This window comes from Schistocerca piceifrons, chromosome 3, assembly GCF_021461385.2.
Source record: "Schistocerca piceifrons isolate TAMUIC-IGC-003096 chromosome 3, iqSchPice1.1, whole genome shotgun sequence".
Classification (NCBI taxonomy): Eukaryota; Metazoa; Arthropoda; class Insecta; order Orthoptera; family Acrididae; genus Schistocerca; species Schistocerca piceifrons.
The window spans coordinates 552223042-552239128 of record NC_060140.1 but is presented as its reverse complement, the minus strand read 5'-3'; the positions used below and the strand labels follow the sequence as shown (position 1 = coordinate 552239128).

General features: G+C 40.7%; 1 protein-coding gene across 3 annotated transcripts in view; it reads left to right on the top strand.

Annotated features, from left to right (window-relative positions):
* LOC124788088 (tetratricopeptide repeat protein 17) overlaps positions 1-16087 on the top strand; it is a 337226-nt gene that overhangs the window by 287623 nt on the left and 33516 nt on the right. For 2 of the 3 annotated variants that reach the window (XR_007016058.1, XM_047255188.1), the window contains exon 11: positions 10826-11050. Coding sequence is in view for 1 of the 3 variants with exons in the window: in XM_047255188.1 (XP_047111144.1) it covers positions 10826-11050 (225 nt within the window). In the remaining 2 variants the exon portion in view is untranslated. Of the gene's footprint in view, positions 1-10825; positions 11051-16087 lie in introns of those variants that run through there. The other variant, XM_047255189.1, reaches the window with a different exon arrangement.

Genomic DNA, 16087 nt, shown 5'->3' with positions numbered 1-16087 from the left:
CATGGGATAGGCATAAAGATTTGAGGAGGAACTCAAAATGCTATTGGATTTCTAGAATGGGATCACATGGCAGGGTTTGTAGTTGAACAAACCTGACAGTTGGTGGAGTCCTTTGACCAGGTAATCCCTGTTGGGCAAAACCATGCTGGTGGATCCTTTGTTGGCAGATAGAACTATTAGGGCAGGATCAGTTTTTAGACCTAGATGCAAGACCTGTCCCATACATCATCCCACCACCACCATCACTGCCACCACCATGTAGTCCAGTCTGGTCACAGGCATCTCCTATCCCATCAAAGGCAGAGCTACCTGTGAAAGCAGTCACGTGGTCTACAAACTAAGCTGTGATCACTGTGCTGCTTTCTACGTGGCCATGACAACTAACAAACTGTCCCTCCACTTTGGTGGCCACAGACAAACTGTGCCCAAGAGACAGTTGGACCAACCAGTTCTTGAAGATGCTGCTCAACACAGTGTGCTTCACTTCAGTGACTGCTTCATATCCAGCATCATATGGATCCTTCCTAATACACCAGTATTTTTGAATTGTGCTAGTAAGAACTGTCCCTGCAATATATCCTACATTCCTGTAACCACTCTGACCTCAACTTTCATTAGTCCCTATCCTCCACTTACCTATACCATCCTCCTCCTCCCACTCAAGCACAACGCAGCCTTATATTCCACCGACACACCCACTAATCATTTTCCCCTTCTCTACTTCCCTCATTTTCTGCCAAGTCCCATGGTGCCATCTACTCTGGCCACTTAGCTATGGAAGCAGACAGATGCCATTGAGATTGGCCCAGAATTTATGCCACTTATTTCTTCCCTTTTGCTATCCTGAAGGTAGGTTCCCTACCCCTATTACAGATCTATAAATTGGTATTCAAGTAGGAACTCACCTTTGCTGTTGCTTTCTCACACCAGCTTGTGGACATTGGAATCACATCCGATCAACAGTTGTCCATGCAGCTGCAAGGAGCTGTCTACCAGTCTCTTTGCTTCCTGGGAAGGAAGTGTACTGTCGTCATAACAGACCACTATCGTCATTAAGGAGGTAAGGTGGGGCTGATACAAATTCCCTTGTTATTCCTTTGTCACGTAGTTTTATGTCCTGCTCTTGCATCCCCTTCAGGCATTCCTTGCCAACTTTCATCATGAAAGTTTAGTCATCAGATGCAAGCTTCTGTTTGATTACCCCCCAGGTATTAGCTGAGATTTCTTGGTTTTTTGCACATTTACTTTCTTGAACAGAGTTTTTGGAGAAACATCGTTAAGTTTTGGTACTCTAATTGATATCTTTGTGGTCTTGTAGAATTCCACTGCTATCTTGACCCGCAACTTCACTTCTGCCCATGGAGATATCCTGTGCACCACCCCCTTAAGCCAGCCTTCTGTTCAATTCTCCTAAAAGACAAAGATTACAGCACCTTTATCCAAATAGACCCTCATGAATTTGGGGCCTAGGCTTGTATCTTTTCAAACAGAGCTATCTGAACTAGCTGCTTCTGCTGCAAGGTGATTTTGACCGATGGATATCGCTGCTGGGTAACCAACATTCTAAATGCCAATACTGCAGTGTATGGATCTGTTTCTCTATTTCCTGCCTCAGCTTTTTCTGGATCCAGTTATCCTGGGAAATGGGAGTAACAGACTCCTCCCTCATTCTCTTGTTCTAAGACCATTTAATTACCCCATTTGCATTTGGGAAACCATTAGGTGCCTTCCTTTTCTTTTTGTTCTCCAAGATGTTTCCTTCTCTGAGCCCTAGATAAGGATTTGATCTTGATCCAGACGAGCTTCTCACTAGCATTTTCCCCTTCTTGGATTGGTCTGTCATCCAATCAGTTGCAGAAATGGTTTCCATCGGTTCCAAACCCGATGTTTGATATTTGTGGTATTCTCAAATTTCTCAGTTTTTAAACTATTTTCTGTGTTCTCCATTTTCATTCCAAGACAATGCAGGCTATATTAGACTGACACCAGTGAGTTCCCACACTGGAGTAAGGCTTATTACTGTGTCTTTGGGGCACGATTCATGAGACATCTTCCCATGTGCCATGTACCCCTTAGCATGGATCACACCACACCTTGGATTGGGTACCTGAGACCTGCCTGGTTTGAGAGCCCCTGCCAGTAACTATGCTACCACCAGCATAGTCCCCAGCACCACTTGGACATGCAGACCTCACCACTGATATGGTCAGTGCTACAATAAAACAGTGTACCCCGAAGAGACAGTTATATGATAGGAACATCACTTTGTTGATTGGACTATATAAGTTTTGGATTTGGTGTTGTCAGCTGGATAAATTCTACAGTTCACCCACTCATCCATTCATTCATGGCCTTCACAATATTTGCATTTACTCAAAAATGACTAAACTTATTTCCAATCTGACTTTTCCTTTTATTATGAAGTATAAATTAAAAAATGTTTCAGTGCCACTTACATGTCACTCTAAAAGTGAGTATATTTAATTCAAATCAAGCTTTTCTTTCTATTGTCAGTTGTAAATTAACAAATATTTCAGCACCATGTAGAAAAAATAATTGTAATAGCACCATGTGTTTAAAAAAAGATAAATGTAAAACTGGCAGTACTATGTGAAGAATGGAAATGATTTTTTTGTGCAATATTTGTTTTGTTTTTGCAATCCTTACACTAGAAATTCTCAGAAAGTTGCGAGAAACACAATGTGAGCATTGTTCAACACTTAAAATTACTGATTAATGAAACACTGACTTGTGCAGATAAAAGTGTTAGATCCTTTAGTGATGCAACTTCAGCAAATTAGCCAGATATTGGTCCATGCACGATAGTCAAATGTTTTGGATAGCCCTGGGTCTAGCAAACCTTTGTATACCTATCAGAAGAACGGGCATACTGTAGCTATCCTCCAGCTTGGGGTCAAAATTGAAACATCACACACTTCCTCAAGCCGAAACAAATAGAGCAATTTAGTTGGTTCTCTTGCACTAGGTGTGGTCCAGCTTGAACCTTAGATGGTTTGTAAAAGCATCTTTTGCTCGTAGTTGGTCCCTGAGGAAAGGCCAGAGAACTATGACTTTTGGGTATTAGTTATGGGGACAGCCACTTCTATAATTTCTGTTCATGATAAATTGTCTAAATTTTTACCAAATATTCTTAAGATGATGTTCTCATGGAACTTCAAAACTTTTTTCATTATCATTATCCGTTATCGAGATCCAGAGGTTCAAAGTTACCATATTTATGTAGAAAATCGCAAAAATGGTTTTTTGCCATTCTTGCACCATGGGCTGTGATTATCTAAATAACTAACCATAGAAAATGGCTCAAATTTTAACTTTACATACTTATGACATTTATCGAGAAAAGCCATTTTCCTGTTTTCTCAAGATACACCTGAAAATTCATGATTTCTGGGTACCAGAGTACCGATTCTGAGGATGTCCACTTCCGTAATTTCTATTCATGACAGATTGTCAAAATTTGTACCATATGTTCTTAAGATGATGGTCTGAGGGAACCTTGAAACTTTTTCCAATATCATTATCCATTTCAAGACCCACAGGTTCAAAGTGACTGTATTTGTGCATATAAAATGTGCACATAATATCCATTCTGATGTGTAGATGTAGTTTTATATGTGGCAAGGGCTCTGGGGACACCAAACTGTGTTTTTAGTTGCCATTTTTTCACCACTAAAGCTTTTGACTTGTTGTCTCTGTATAATGGGTACTCCATGCCTATACAGGCTGTGTTGACCTGGAAATGACTTGATGGTGCCTCCTGGCAGCATAAGCACCTTACAACAAATTATTTTATCATGTGAAATTCTTTGTACTTGAAAATCAACTGCATTTTTTGTATACAGTAAATGTAGCCTAAAATTGTTGTGCATTTTTGTCTAAAGTAGTGTGAAGTGAACTGACATTGGATGGTAGCTGATTTTGTGTTAACTTAATGCTTTGCTTACTTATTTGGTGCTTATATGTATCAAAGTATGTAAATCTGTCAAAGTGTATGAATAAACTGCCAAAACTGTACTGACCTACAGGATTTGTTTCATATAAGCAGCACACCCTGCTGTAACAGGAAAAAGAGGGGAAACAACTGAGAAATACTACTGTCAGAGCACAAAAAAGGTGAATACACTTTTTTTAAAAAGACTCTGACAATAAAGTGGGAAACCAACTACCTCAATCCTCATTCTACCTTCCGCACCAGAAATTTTGGCAATCAAACATATTCATACTTTTTTGTGCTTAGAGTAATAGAGAGACAGCACGGTGACAGTGAAAGAAAGAAAGAAGAGATGGTACCAGTGAGAGAGAAGGAGAGAGAGACGACAGTGGTGGTGGGAGAGAGAAAATTGCAGAGAAAGAAAGATTGGTGAAGACAATAGCTGTGACAGCCAAAGAGAGAGGAGGTAGTGATGGTCAGTGAGAGACAGAGGCAGTAAAAGAGAAAGAGAGGTGGATGGAGATTGTAACACTGAGAGCAAAAGAGAGAGGAGGCAGTGGAAATGGGAACGAGAGATGAGTAGACTATACATACTGTATTTACTCGAATCTAAGCTGCACTTTTTTTCCGGTTTTTGTAATCCAAAAAACCGCCTGCGGCTTAGAATCGAGTGCGAAGCAAGCGGAAGTTCTGAAAAATGTTGGTAGGTGCCGCCATAACTAACTTCTGCCATCGAATATATGTAGCGCTACACAGGCATCCTTTGTAGGCACAAAGATAAATACTGGCACCAAAAGCTCTGCGTCAGTAAATAAAATTAAAAAAAAAAAAAAAAATTGGAAGACGAGCTTTTCTTCTCCGCCCGAGTTTCGAACACTGCATTTTCATACATTATCCAACGAAGTAAATGCAAATTCCGTATTGTTCATCTTTGAATGTAGCAGAATTTCAATGTACTACAAAAATCCGACTGGCAAGACTGGGATTTTTGTCAATATGGCCAACTCTACGTTCTGAATTTTTTCCTACCTGTGGGAAGAGATGGTTGCTAATAGGAACCTGATGAAATGCGAATCACATGCAGTATTCTCTTCACCATAAGAATAATACGAATATAAACATTTTGCCATGTATTCTTTTGTGTTTGCTTCTATCTCATTTAAATCCTGTCTGCCTAATAAACTATGAAACTAGAGTGAGACAATAGCAAACGCGGAAGAATATACGTACCATGTCATGTTTATATTCGTATTACTCTTATGCCTAATAGTGATACAGTCAGAAATGAAGCACGGCAACTGACTAGATTTTTAAATCTAAGATGACTAATTTCTGTGCAGAATTTGATGTACTAAAGAAGCGGCCGCAAAGATTTTCAAACGGAGAAAAATTTTCGCCAAACTCTCGTTCAGAACACGTTCTATCATACGCAGTCTATTATTTGGTTCTTGTTGATCATTATCAAAGAAAGCAGCAGTGTAAGTAACAACAAATAGCAGTCTCTTGCCATTGTTTCGCTAATGAGACAATTCCTCTCTTTTTTTAATTGTAGGCGGCGGTAGCACGCACAAAAGCAAGCCATGCCGCGAGCAGCGACAGGCCGTAAACACACACTATCAGAATGCGACAAACAATGCATGACACAGTATAGTAATGCATTTTCAGCTTAGAGTGACTGACGTAAACACCTATAACATAGAAAATGGCACTTATCAGATCAAAGCAAAATAAGCAATCGATTCAAACCAGACGAAGCACGTGAAAAAGGAAGGGTATCCGTATAAATACGGACGGAGCACCTGACGCATAGCAATGGCTACCTGGTAAAGCTTAACTGCTAAGCTTACAACTCGAACCAAACTACTGTAGCTGTATCGTCATTCATTCGACCTAAATTGTGTCTCATATTACAATGGACCAACTTTGTTTCGATTTGGAGGTTCGGCCTAAAACTTTTCTCTCCCCTTGAATTTCGAGGCTCAAATTTCAGGTGCGGCTTAGATTTGGGAATTTTTTTTTTTTTCCTTTATTTCGAGGCTCATTTTTCAGGTGCGGCTTAGATTCAAGTGCGGCTTAGATTCGAGTAAATACGGTAGGCTTGGGGGCCTAGAACCTCACAGATTGGTGAATTTCAACACAATAAAATTGCCCACTTTCCCTCATCGCTTATAGCCATGTGCCAAAATTTCCCGGTTGAGGGGTCAAAACCCCAAGCGAATCATCCCCAAGGACATATGTGGAGAGGAGACTACGGTGGTTGAGAAGAAACACAGCAGACTGTAAGTGAGAAAAAAAGCATCATTGGCAGTGGGAGAGAAAAAGAATGGGGCAAAGACAATGGCAGTGGGACAGAGTCAGTGCAACTGTCAGAGAACTGGCAAGAGAAAGGGGTGAAGACAGTGGCAGTGGGAGAGAAACATATAAAGGCAGTGAGAGGGAGATACTCAGTATGAAGGCTTAACTACAAACAGAGACTGGGTAAAATGATTCAGAAAGAGCATGAGTATGTCCACAAACCACAATTTTTGGTGAGGAAGGAGGAATGAGAATTCAAGCAGCTGATTCCCCACTTTTCTGCCAGAGTCTTTTAAAGAGGAGCATATTGATTTTTTGTGCTCCAACAGGAGAATTTTTCATCAAGTAATTGTTTGTATTGTGCAGCACACAGCACACTAGCTTGAGAGACAAGGAAGTGAGCAAGACCCAGATAGGCAGATTAATACCTATCAGCTGGTACACTGGCCAGCCTGAGTGTAGTATTTTGGCAGTTTCCACATTTGTTTAGGCAAATTCTGGGGTGGTTCTCAAATTCTTCCTCAGAGGATACAATGTGCAAACAATTAAAATACAATAATGCACAGAACAAAGTTTACACAGTTGAGTGGCAGAGGTACACAACTTACTTCCGTTGGGTCACCATGACAGTTGTTTCATCAGGAAGGGCATCCAGCTACAAAAAATGGAAAATCCTGACAAGGCAGATCCCATACTAGATGGAATAAGTGCTAGGCAAAAGAAAGATGATATGATTTTGAGAGTAATTTTGATATAATTTTTGTGTCAGACTTCTTAGAGACAGGAGGTAGCAACATGAAGTTACTGAAGTGGTGTTGGCCTTTATCATTATCCCTCATAAATGCTATCATAATAATCCAAAATTCAGAAACTACAATTGAGATTATTTCAGAAATCATCTGTGCAGATGTGTCTGCCACACTGCATGTCAACTAATAAAGATTCTGCTGTATATCAGCTGAATTTGGTAGATATAGATTTTAAAATTTCCCAAAGAATATTGGCATTTGAAACAAATTTGAGAAAACTATATTTGTTGAACAAAAATACATCTTGCTGCAAGCTGCATCATTATTTTGTTTAGTTGTGTTTACAGATTCGTAGGTGCAGCGATTGCAACAGTGAAATACTATATACCACATGGCTACTGCATAGAATACATTCCAGAATAGAACAAACACTGTGAAGAATGTTTTGAAACCTACATAAAGAATGTCACTGTAGATGAAGCCAATGAACTGCTACGCAGACTGGACGTAGCATAAAGAAACAGATAGGTGAAGACAACTGCTGAAATGGATTTTAAGAAAGCATGGAGCTTAGTGTAAAAGTTGGGGAGAAACAAACTGGCAGTCAAAGTAACTCATCCATTGTCACCAGACCAAATCACAAGTAGCATTGTATCACACACTCTAGGGCACTACTGGACAAATAATACACACAAAAAGTAAGAAGGGAGTATAGAAATTCACAAAGAGCAACTACACAGGACACTTAAGTACTCTAGGAGCTTCTCCACAGAAGAACTATAAGTGGCTCTCATTTATGTTAAAGTTGGTAAGATGTCTGGTTATGATGGAATGCATCCTGAATTCCTGTGGAAAGGAAAACAAGAATTGGCAGACCAAATTTCACTCTTGCATACTAACATCAGGTTGTCTGCCTAAAACTTTTAAAATTAATAAAATAATAGAAGTTCTAAAATCAAACAAACTATTAGATAAATTGGAAAGATAGTACCCAACAGCCCTTCTCGACTGCTGCTGGAAACTCCTGGAAAGGCTACTTTTGAACAGGATGTGTCCACAAACCTTTGAGAAGTCATCCCACCAGAGCAGGCAGGTCTCAGACTGTACCGACCTGGTTTTAAACCTGACCACACACATTGAGGCAGGTTTTCAGAAGCAAGAAAAGACAGCAGTAACTTTGATAAACCTAACAGCAGCCTGTAACACTGTGTGGAAAGAAGGGTTTCTACATAAACTGATAAAAGTAATCCCATGCCAAAGCACACTGAGACTTATCAAGAACAAGCTTTTGGAAGGACATTTCCGAGTGATATAGGGTAATAATATAAGCAAACAGGGGAAACTCAATAATGGTCTGCATCAAGCAATAGTGTTAGTATGGGTGTTTTTTAACTTCCACATGTTTGACCTGCTTGAAACTGAAGTGTCCTTGTACTGAGAAGTGATAAAAGACTCTTCAAAACATTAACTTTATTACCAAACAAAACTCAATTATAAAGTCCTTTGGTGAATATCCACTTAACTACATTCAACAGAAATATCTCTCCTGTGTTGTTATCTGTGGTATGCCTTCACTACAAACCCTATAGTCTAGGTAGGCAGCAACATAAAGACCTGGGACAATACTGGGCTGATGTTGCCGGCATATGACAGGTGAGATGCTGCTGTTGCAAACCAGGATGAACTGGACCAGGTCTGCAAGCATTGGTATGCTGAAGCGAAACTGCTGGTACTGTCAATTGGTAGCACTGGACCTGAACTGCTGATGCTGCTGGATGGAACTGAAGGAGGAGGGGATTAGCGTTCAATGTCCTGTCAGTAACAAGATCACTAGAGACAGATCACAAACTTGAATTATGAAAGGATGGTCATGCCCTTTCAAAGGAACCTTCCCGGCATTTGCCTGAAGCATTTTAGGGAAATCATGGAAAACATAAATCAGGATGGCCGGACACAGGTTTGAAATGTCGTCTTCCTGAGTCCAGTGTGCTAACCACTGCACCATGTAGTTCGGTGCGACAGAACTGTTGGTACTGCTGACTACAAGTGCTGCGTAACTGAATTCAAACTGTCTGGCAGTGGCCTAAATAGTTGGAGTGGATGGATATCCGCGTGGCACTGCAAGAGCAAATTATCTGGCATAGCAAAATAGTGCCGTACCAACTGCTGTGACAGACACACTGCCTGTCAGCAAGGTTGGCACCTCCAGATCCTGTGGAGGCAATGTATAACTCTGTGGCAAACAGCCCAGGCCATTCAAGGAAAACACCTCTGTTTTGATGAGAGCCATTTAGCGTGTCCTGGCGGGGCAGCTGCCTGCGAGGCCTGCCTGGTATGCGGAGGAAATGACTACCAGGCGGATATAACGGAAGCCAAGTCAAGGAAGTTCAGCTATGCTGATCATATTGTTCTAGCTATTCAAAATAAGCAGATCAGAGATGCTGAAAACATTATTGCTGCTTATCTAAATAAAATGGATTGATATTTCACTAAATGGAGTTTAATACCAAACCCCACCGAGACAAGAGTCAACTGTTTTCATTTTAACAATAAAATGGCAGGACATGAGCTAAAGTTCATAGAAATAGCATTGAACCCCCTAATCAGCAACATCCAAAATACTAGGGAATTACTCTAGATAGGACCCTATCCTTCAAAAGACATCTTGAAAATGTATCCCATTAAATAAGATCACACAATATTTGCATTCAGAGCTTATTCAACACTAACTGGGAAGCATCAGTGGATACACTACAAACCTCTGTACTTGCCTTACTGTGATTTGCTGCACACCAGTGTGTTTAGACAGTGAGAATGTAATGAAATTGGAAACCTAGTTCAATGCTGCTATGAGGATTGTAACAGGATATATAAAGACTGCTCCATTGTATTGGCTTCCATCACTGTGGGCACAGGAACCTTTATTGAAGGAATATACAAAAGTAATGAGTAATACTCTACTTTCTTTCCACAAAAATGCTCCAATTTTGGGAACAACTTGATTTCACTCCCCTCTGAGAACAGCCCACCTACTGGTAGCTACTAACCCCAGCTAGGATACTAAATGGCACAAGAGCTGGAGTGATAGTGTCTCCCCTGAGGAAACTTAAGGTTTTTGAACTTATACGACAAATAAGGTAAACCTTAAACAGAGTCCAAATAGGATACGGGATATGTGCAAACAATTTGCACGAGTCGGGAAAGCTACCCAACCCAGCTGTGACTGTGGTGACTCCAAACCAAACTTCGACATATTGTCCAGGACTGTTAAGTAAGAGCTTATTGGGGTAGCCTGGCTGACTTCTTCAGTATGTCATTATGAAGGTACAATTTATTTTCTGTGATGTTATTTTTTTATTGTATTGTACATTTTGTCTTGTTTTACTCTGTATCCTTCATTGACATATTTTATAGTGTATTTTATCACTGATCATAAAACCAGTGTAAACCAAAGGAGTAGCACTATACAATAAATAAATACATAAATAAATAATGTTTTACATATTTATTTAATTATACTACTGTTGCAAAAATATGCTGAGAGCAATGTTGTTCACTGGTGATAACTTCCTTATTTGTTACTTATGTTCATATTTATTAACCTCTTTTTGTACCACAGGCTCATTAGTAATGAGTTGACATCCTAATCATGCTTTGTTTCTTTCTTTTTGAAAAAATAATTTAAATCCATGTGTTTTGAGTGTTATAACACTTGTGCAGTCTTGTTCCAATTTCATATCACTTTTCCATTCCACCTTCTGACGCTGTTAATACTAAGCTACTTTTAAAATAATCTTTGAATATCTTTTTGAGTTTCCGTATATTTCAGGAAGTTGGTCCAAGTTGGCTGTTACATGTACTAGCAGCACTGTATTGGCGAATTAAGGGCAATGGACGACATGCTCTAGACTGCCTAACCATTGCATTAGCCGCAAGTCCTCATCGAGTCCGTGATGTGTCATTAGTGTCACAGGCAGCAGTTTTGCATCAGATGGGACGAGCTGCTGAAGCTCTTCATGCTGCATCAGAAGCTCTCACTGTCAACAGCTCTGAGGTTTGTAAAAATATGCTCGTATATATATCAATTCCAGAATTCTTCAGAAAGAATCTGGAACTGACTGACATATGATTATATGAGACATTACCTTAATTTCCAATATACCAAGTGAGAGAACTGAAGAAGTAAAGAATCATTTACAATAATACTGAAAGAATTCCACAACAGTTGCCTCATACACAGTACCATATGTAACACTAATATTTTAAAGGCCTCAGGTACAAAGAACTTCTCTTGTAAACATTTTTGGCAAAGCCACCCATGGTCGTCACATCTGCAGTGACAAGCAGTCCCTCTTGAAATATGCTGACGATCTCATTGAAGCCTTCATAGATCGTAATTATCTTCCCAACCTTGTACAAAAACAAATCTCCCGTGCCTTATCTTTCCTGTTTCCCACTGCCTCCCAAAGTCCCACCATCTGGCCACAGAGGAGCATTCCCCTCATAACTCAGTACCACCCAGAAATGGAGCAACTGAATTACATTCCCTGCCAGGGTTTCTTCTCATCGTACCTTAAAATAAGAAATATCCTGCCCACTATTCTTCCCACCCCTCCCACAGTGGTATTCCGCCGTCCACTGAACCTACTGTATTTACTCGAGTTTAAGCTGCACTCGAATCTAAGCCGCACCTGAAAAATGAGACTCGAAATCAAGGAAAAAAAATTTCCCGAATCTAAGCCGCACCTGAAATTTGAGACTCGAAATTCAAGGGGAGAGAAAATTTTTAGGCTGGACCTCCAAATCGAAACAAAGTTGGTCCACTGTAATATGAGACACAATTTAGGTCGAATGAATGACGATACAGCTACAGTAGTTTGGTTCGAGTCGTAAGCTTAGCAGTTAAGCTTTACCAGGTAGCCATTGTTATGCGTCAGTCGCTCCGTCCGTATTTATATAGGTACCCTTCCTTTTTCACGTGCTTCGTCTGGTTTGAATTGATTGCTTATTTTTCTTTGATCTGATAAGCGCAGTTTTCTTTGTTATAGGTGTTTACGTCACTCTACGCTGAAAATGCATTACTGTACTGTGTCATGCATTGTTTGTCGTACTCTGATACTGCGTGTTTACGGCCTGTCGCCGATCGCAGCATGGCTTGCTTTTGAGCGCACTACCGCCGCTTACAAATAAAAAAAAAAAAAAAAGAAAAAGAGAGAGAGAGGAATCGTCTCATTAGTGAAACAATGGCAAGAGACTGCTACTTGTTGTTACTTACACTGCTGCTTTCTTTGATAATGATTAACAAGAACCAAATAATAGACTGCGTATGATAGAAGATGTTCTGAACGAGAGTTTAGCGAAAATTTTTCTCCGTTTGAAAATCTTTGCAGACGCCTCTTTAGTACATTACATTCTACACAGAAATTAGTCATCTTAGATTTAAAAATCTAGGCAATTGCCTCACTTCATTTCTGACTGTATCACTGTTTAGCATAAGAATAATACGAATATACACATGACATGATATGTATATTCTTCCGCGTTTGCTGTTGTCTCACTCTAGTTTTGTGGTTTATTACGCAGACAGGATTTAAATGAGATAGTAGCAAACACAAAAGAATACATGGCAAAATGTTTATATCCGTATTATTCTTATGGTGACGAGAATACTGCATGTGATTCACAATTTATAAAAGTTCGTATTAGCAACCATCTCTTCTCACAGATAGGAAAAAATTCAGAACGTAGAGTTGGCCATATTGACAAACATCCTAAGCATTCTTGCCAGTCGGGTTTTCGTAGTACATTGAAATGCTGCTACATTCGAAGATGAACAATACGGAATTAGTATTTACTTCGTTGGATAATGTATGAAAATGCAGTGGTCGAAACTTTTTTTTTTTATTTTTATTTTTTTTTAATTTATTTACTGACGCAGAGGTTTTGGTGCCAGTATTTATCTTTGTGCCTACAAACAGCACCCTACAAAGCATGCCTGTGTAGTGCTGCATATATTCGAAGGCAGAAGTTAGTTGTGGTGGCACCCACCGACATTTTTAAGAACTTCCGCTTGCTTTGCACTCGATTCTAAGCCGCAGGCGGTTTTTTGGATTACAAAAACCGGAAAAAAAGTGTGGCTTAGATTCGAGTAAATACAGTACACAATATGCTCGTCCATCCTTATACAACCCCTGCTCCCAACCCCTTACCTCATGGCTCATAATCCTGCAGTACAGCTAGATGCAAGACCCATCCCATACATCCTCCCACCACCACCTACTACAGTCCGTCACAAACATTACCTATCCTATCAAAGGCAGGGCTACCTGTGAAACCAGTCATGTGACCTACAAGCTAAGCTGCAACCACTGTGCTGCATTCTATGTGGGCATGACAATCAACAAGCTGTCTGTCCGCATGAATGGCCACCGACAAACTGTGGCTGAGAAACAGGTGGACCACCCTGTTGCTGAGCACGCTGCCAAACATGACATCCTTCATTTCAATGACTGCTTCACAGCCTGTGCCATGTGGATCCTTCCCACCAACATCAGCATTTCGAATTGCACAGGTAGGAACTTTTCCTGCAATATATCCTACATTCCCATAACCCTCTGGCCTCAACCTTTGTTAATTGTTGTCCTCTCCCATCCAGCCCATTCACTGTTCCCATTCCAGCACTACACAGCCCCCATTCCACCATAGCAACCAGTCTTTTTACATCTTTCCTCTTCTGCTATTCCCTCCCCCTCCCCACACCTCCCCCCTGCCCTTCGTCCAACCTCCCGACTGCACGTAGCTGCCCTACCCTCTCTCCAGCTTGTCCCTGTGTGCTCCCCAGTTGCATGTCACTGTCCACCATCCCTACCCTATTATCTCTCCCCCATCCCCATTCCAGACTCCTCCTTACTGCTATCCAGTCACTATTCCCATCAAGCACTGGTGCTGCTGCTGCTCGCAGTGTGGCTTCAGTTGCCAGAAACTGCAGTCGTGTGTGTGTGTGTGTGTGTGTGTGTGTGTGTGTGTGTGTGTGTCATCTATTTTTGACAAAGGCCTTACTGACCGAAAGCTTTATTTGTGACAGTCTTTTTGTTGTGCCTATCTAAGTCTCAGCATCTCCACTCTATAGTGACTAGCTACTATCCTTTTTGTTTTTAGTTCAGAGGCAGTGCAAAGGCTCAGACAGTTTACTTTGCACACACAAAATATAGCAGTCCACTGTATGCATCACTCCTTCACTCCCCATTCCCCAAGCGTCAATGATATTTGTGCTCAAAACATACGTGACACCCAAAACGAGTTAGTGCTTGAGGTTTACCTGCAGGCACAGGCTTTAGCAGTGGAGGACTGGGTATGTCAGGTATCCTCATGGAAGCACCTGCAGGTAGTGCCTCAGTGTTGTTTCAGTCGAAGTAAAGGCAGGTGTGAACCTGTTGATGGATACCACAATGGAAGTCACTGATATCAACAGCGAATGTTTTGTCGTGGTGTGCCATTACTGTGTGTAGACCACCTTATGATGATTAGAGAGATTTTCGAATGGCATCATGTCAGATGAAAACCTGCTTGCATGACTGTAAGTTGCAGAAAGTGAATGATCAGTGGTATAATGTTGTTTTTAACAAGTAGGATGGTGCTTGTAAATCTGTGAGGAAAGATTTGCCAGGTCAGATACTTCAATAATACTGTTTGATATATCAGTAAAGAATTCTTCCGATAGCCAAACTGTTTGTCCACACTCTCATTCAGCCATTCTTGCATTGAAATCTTCATCGAAAGCTGTTGGAGCTCTTGAAGGACAATATGTAGGCAGTCAGTCCAATGCTGTGTGGCATGGTGTCTGACTGAGGCCTTTAATTGCCTGTGGAGCTGTTCCATGAGACTAATAGCTGCAGAATGGTAGGCACAGGTCAGAATGCTGCTCATACCCAGCAATGTGTAAAGAGATATGACTTAAAAGGTTTTTCGTGATCAGTGGTGGCACGGAGAAGAACATCAAAGCATGGGATCCACGCACAAAAGAAGGTCTTGGCTGCAGTTGCTGCCATTGCATCTTTCATGGGATAGATTTTAGAGAAACAAGAGAAATTAACAGTCACTGCCAGGCAGTATTAGTACCCTTTTGATGGTATTACGGTCCAATGATGTCAATGTGGACATGCTCTGTATTTACTCAGTGGGGTGAAAGTAAGAGCAAAGCCGTAATGTGCAGAGTTATTTTGTTGTGCTGATGAGCATTGCACTGACAAACAAATGCCTTGCAACCTTTCTCAATGTTTGGCCAAACAAATACTTTCATAGAACGGTAGCACTTACTCCAGAATGAGAGAGGCTGCAGAGAGAGGAAAGTGCATGTTTCTGAAAATTTGCCCCAATGGCCAGTTGTGCCTGTAGCATTGATACACTGCGCTATAGTGCTACATTTGAGTTTGGTATTTGAATCTGTCAGTATTATAAGCCAGGTGAATATTTCGAGTCATACCCTCAGTTCATTGTCGCTTGGTAAGTTTGGTTAGGAACTCCAGATCTAATGGTCCAGGAGTTATAAAACACTCATACCACTGTTTCTGCTTGAGCATCATGTAGGGGAATGCCTTCCGTCTAGTTACTGAACCAGTCGATGCATGTTAAACAGTATATGAATTCATCTGAGAGAGGCTCTGGGCCGATCACATTAATGTGTATCATCTTAAGTTGTCTATCTGTGCTTGCAAACTGGCCAGTAGCAGATTTAGTATGTCCACTCACTTTGTTCTTTTGGAATGCTATGAGTAATTGTGCCCATTTTTGGATAACTTGTTTGATGTTTGACCAAATAAATCTATATGTCAGTAATTTCACAAAAGACATGACAGCAGGGTATGGTAATGCTGAAAAACAAAATATCAAAATTGCTGAGGAATGCACGGACAAATGTTACTTGTTAATACAGCATAATAATATTTGTCCTGGGTTCGATTCCTGGCCGGGTTGGGGATTTCCTCTGCCCAGGGACTGGATGTTTGTGTTGTGCCCATCATTTTATCCTCATCATTCATGACAGTGGCCAGATTGGACTGTGTAAAAAATTGGACTGAGTAAAAATTTGGAA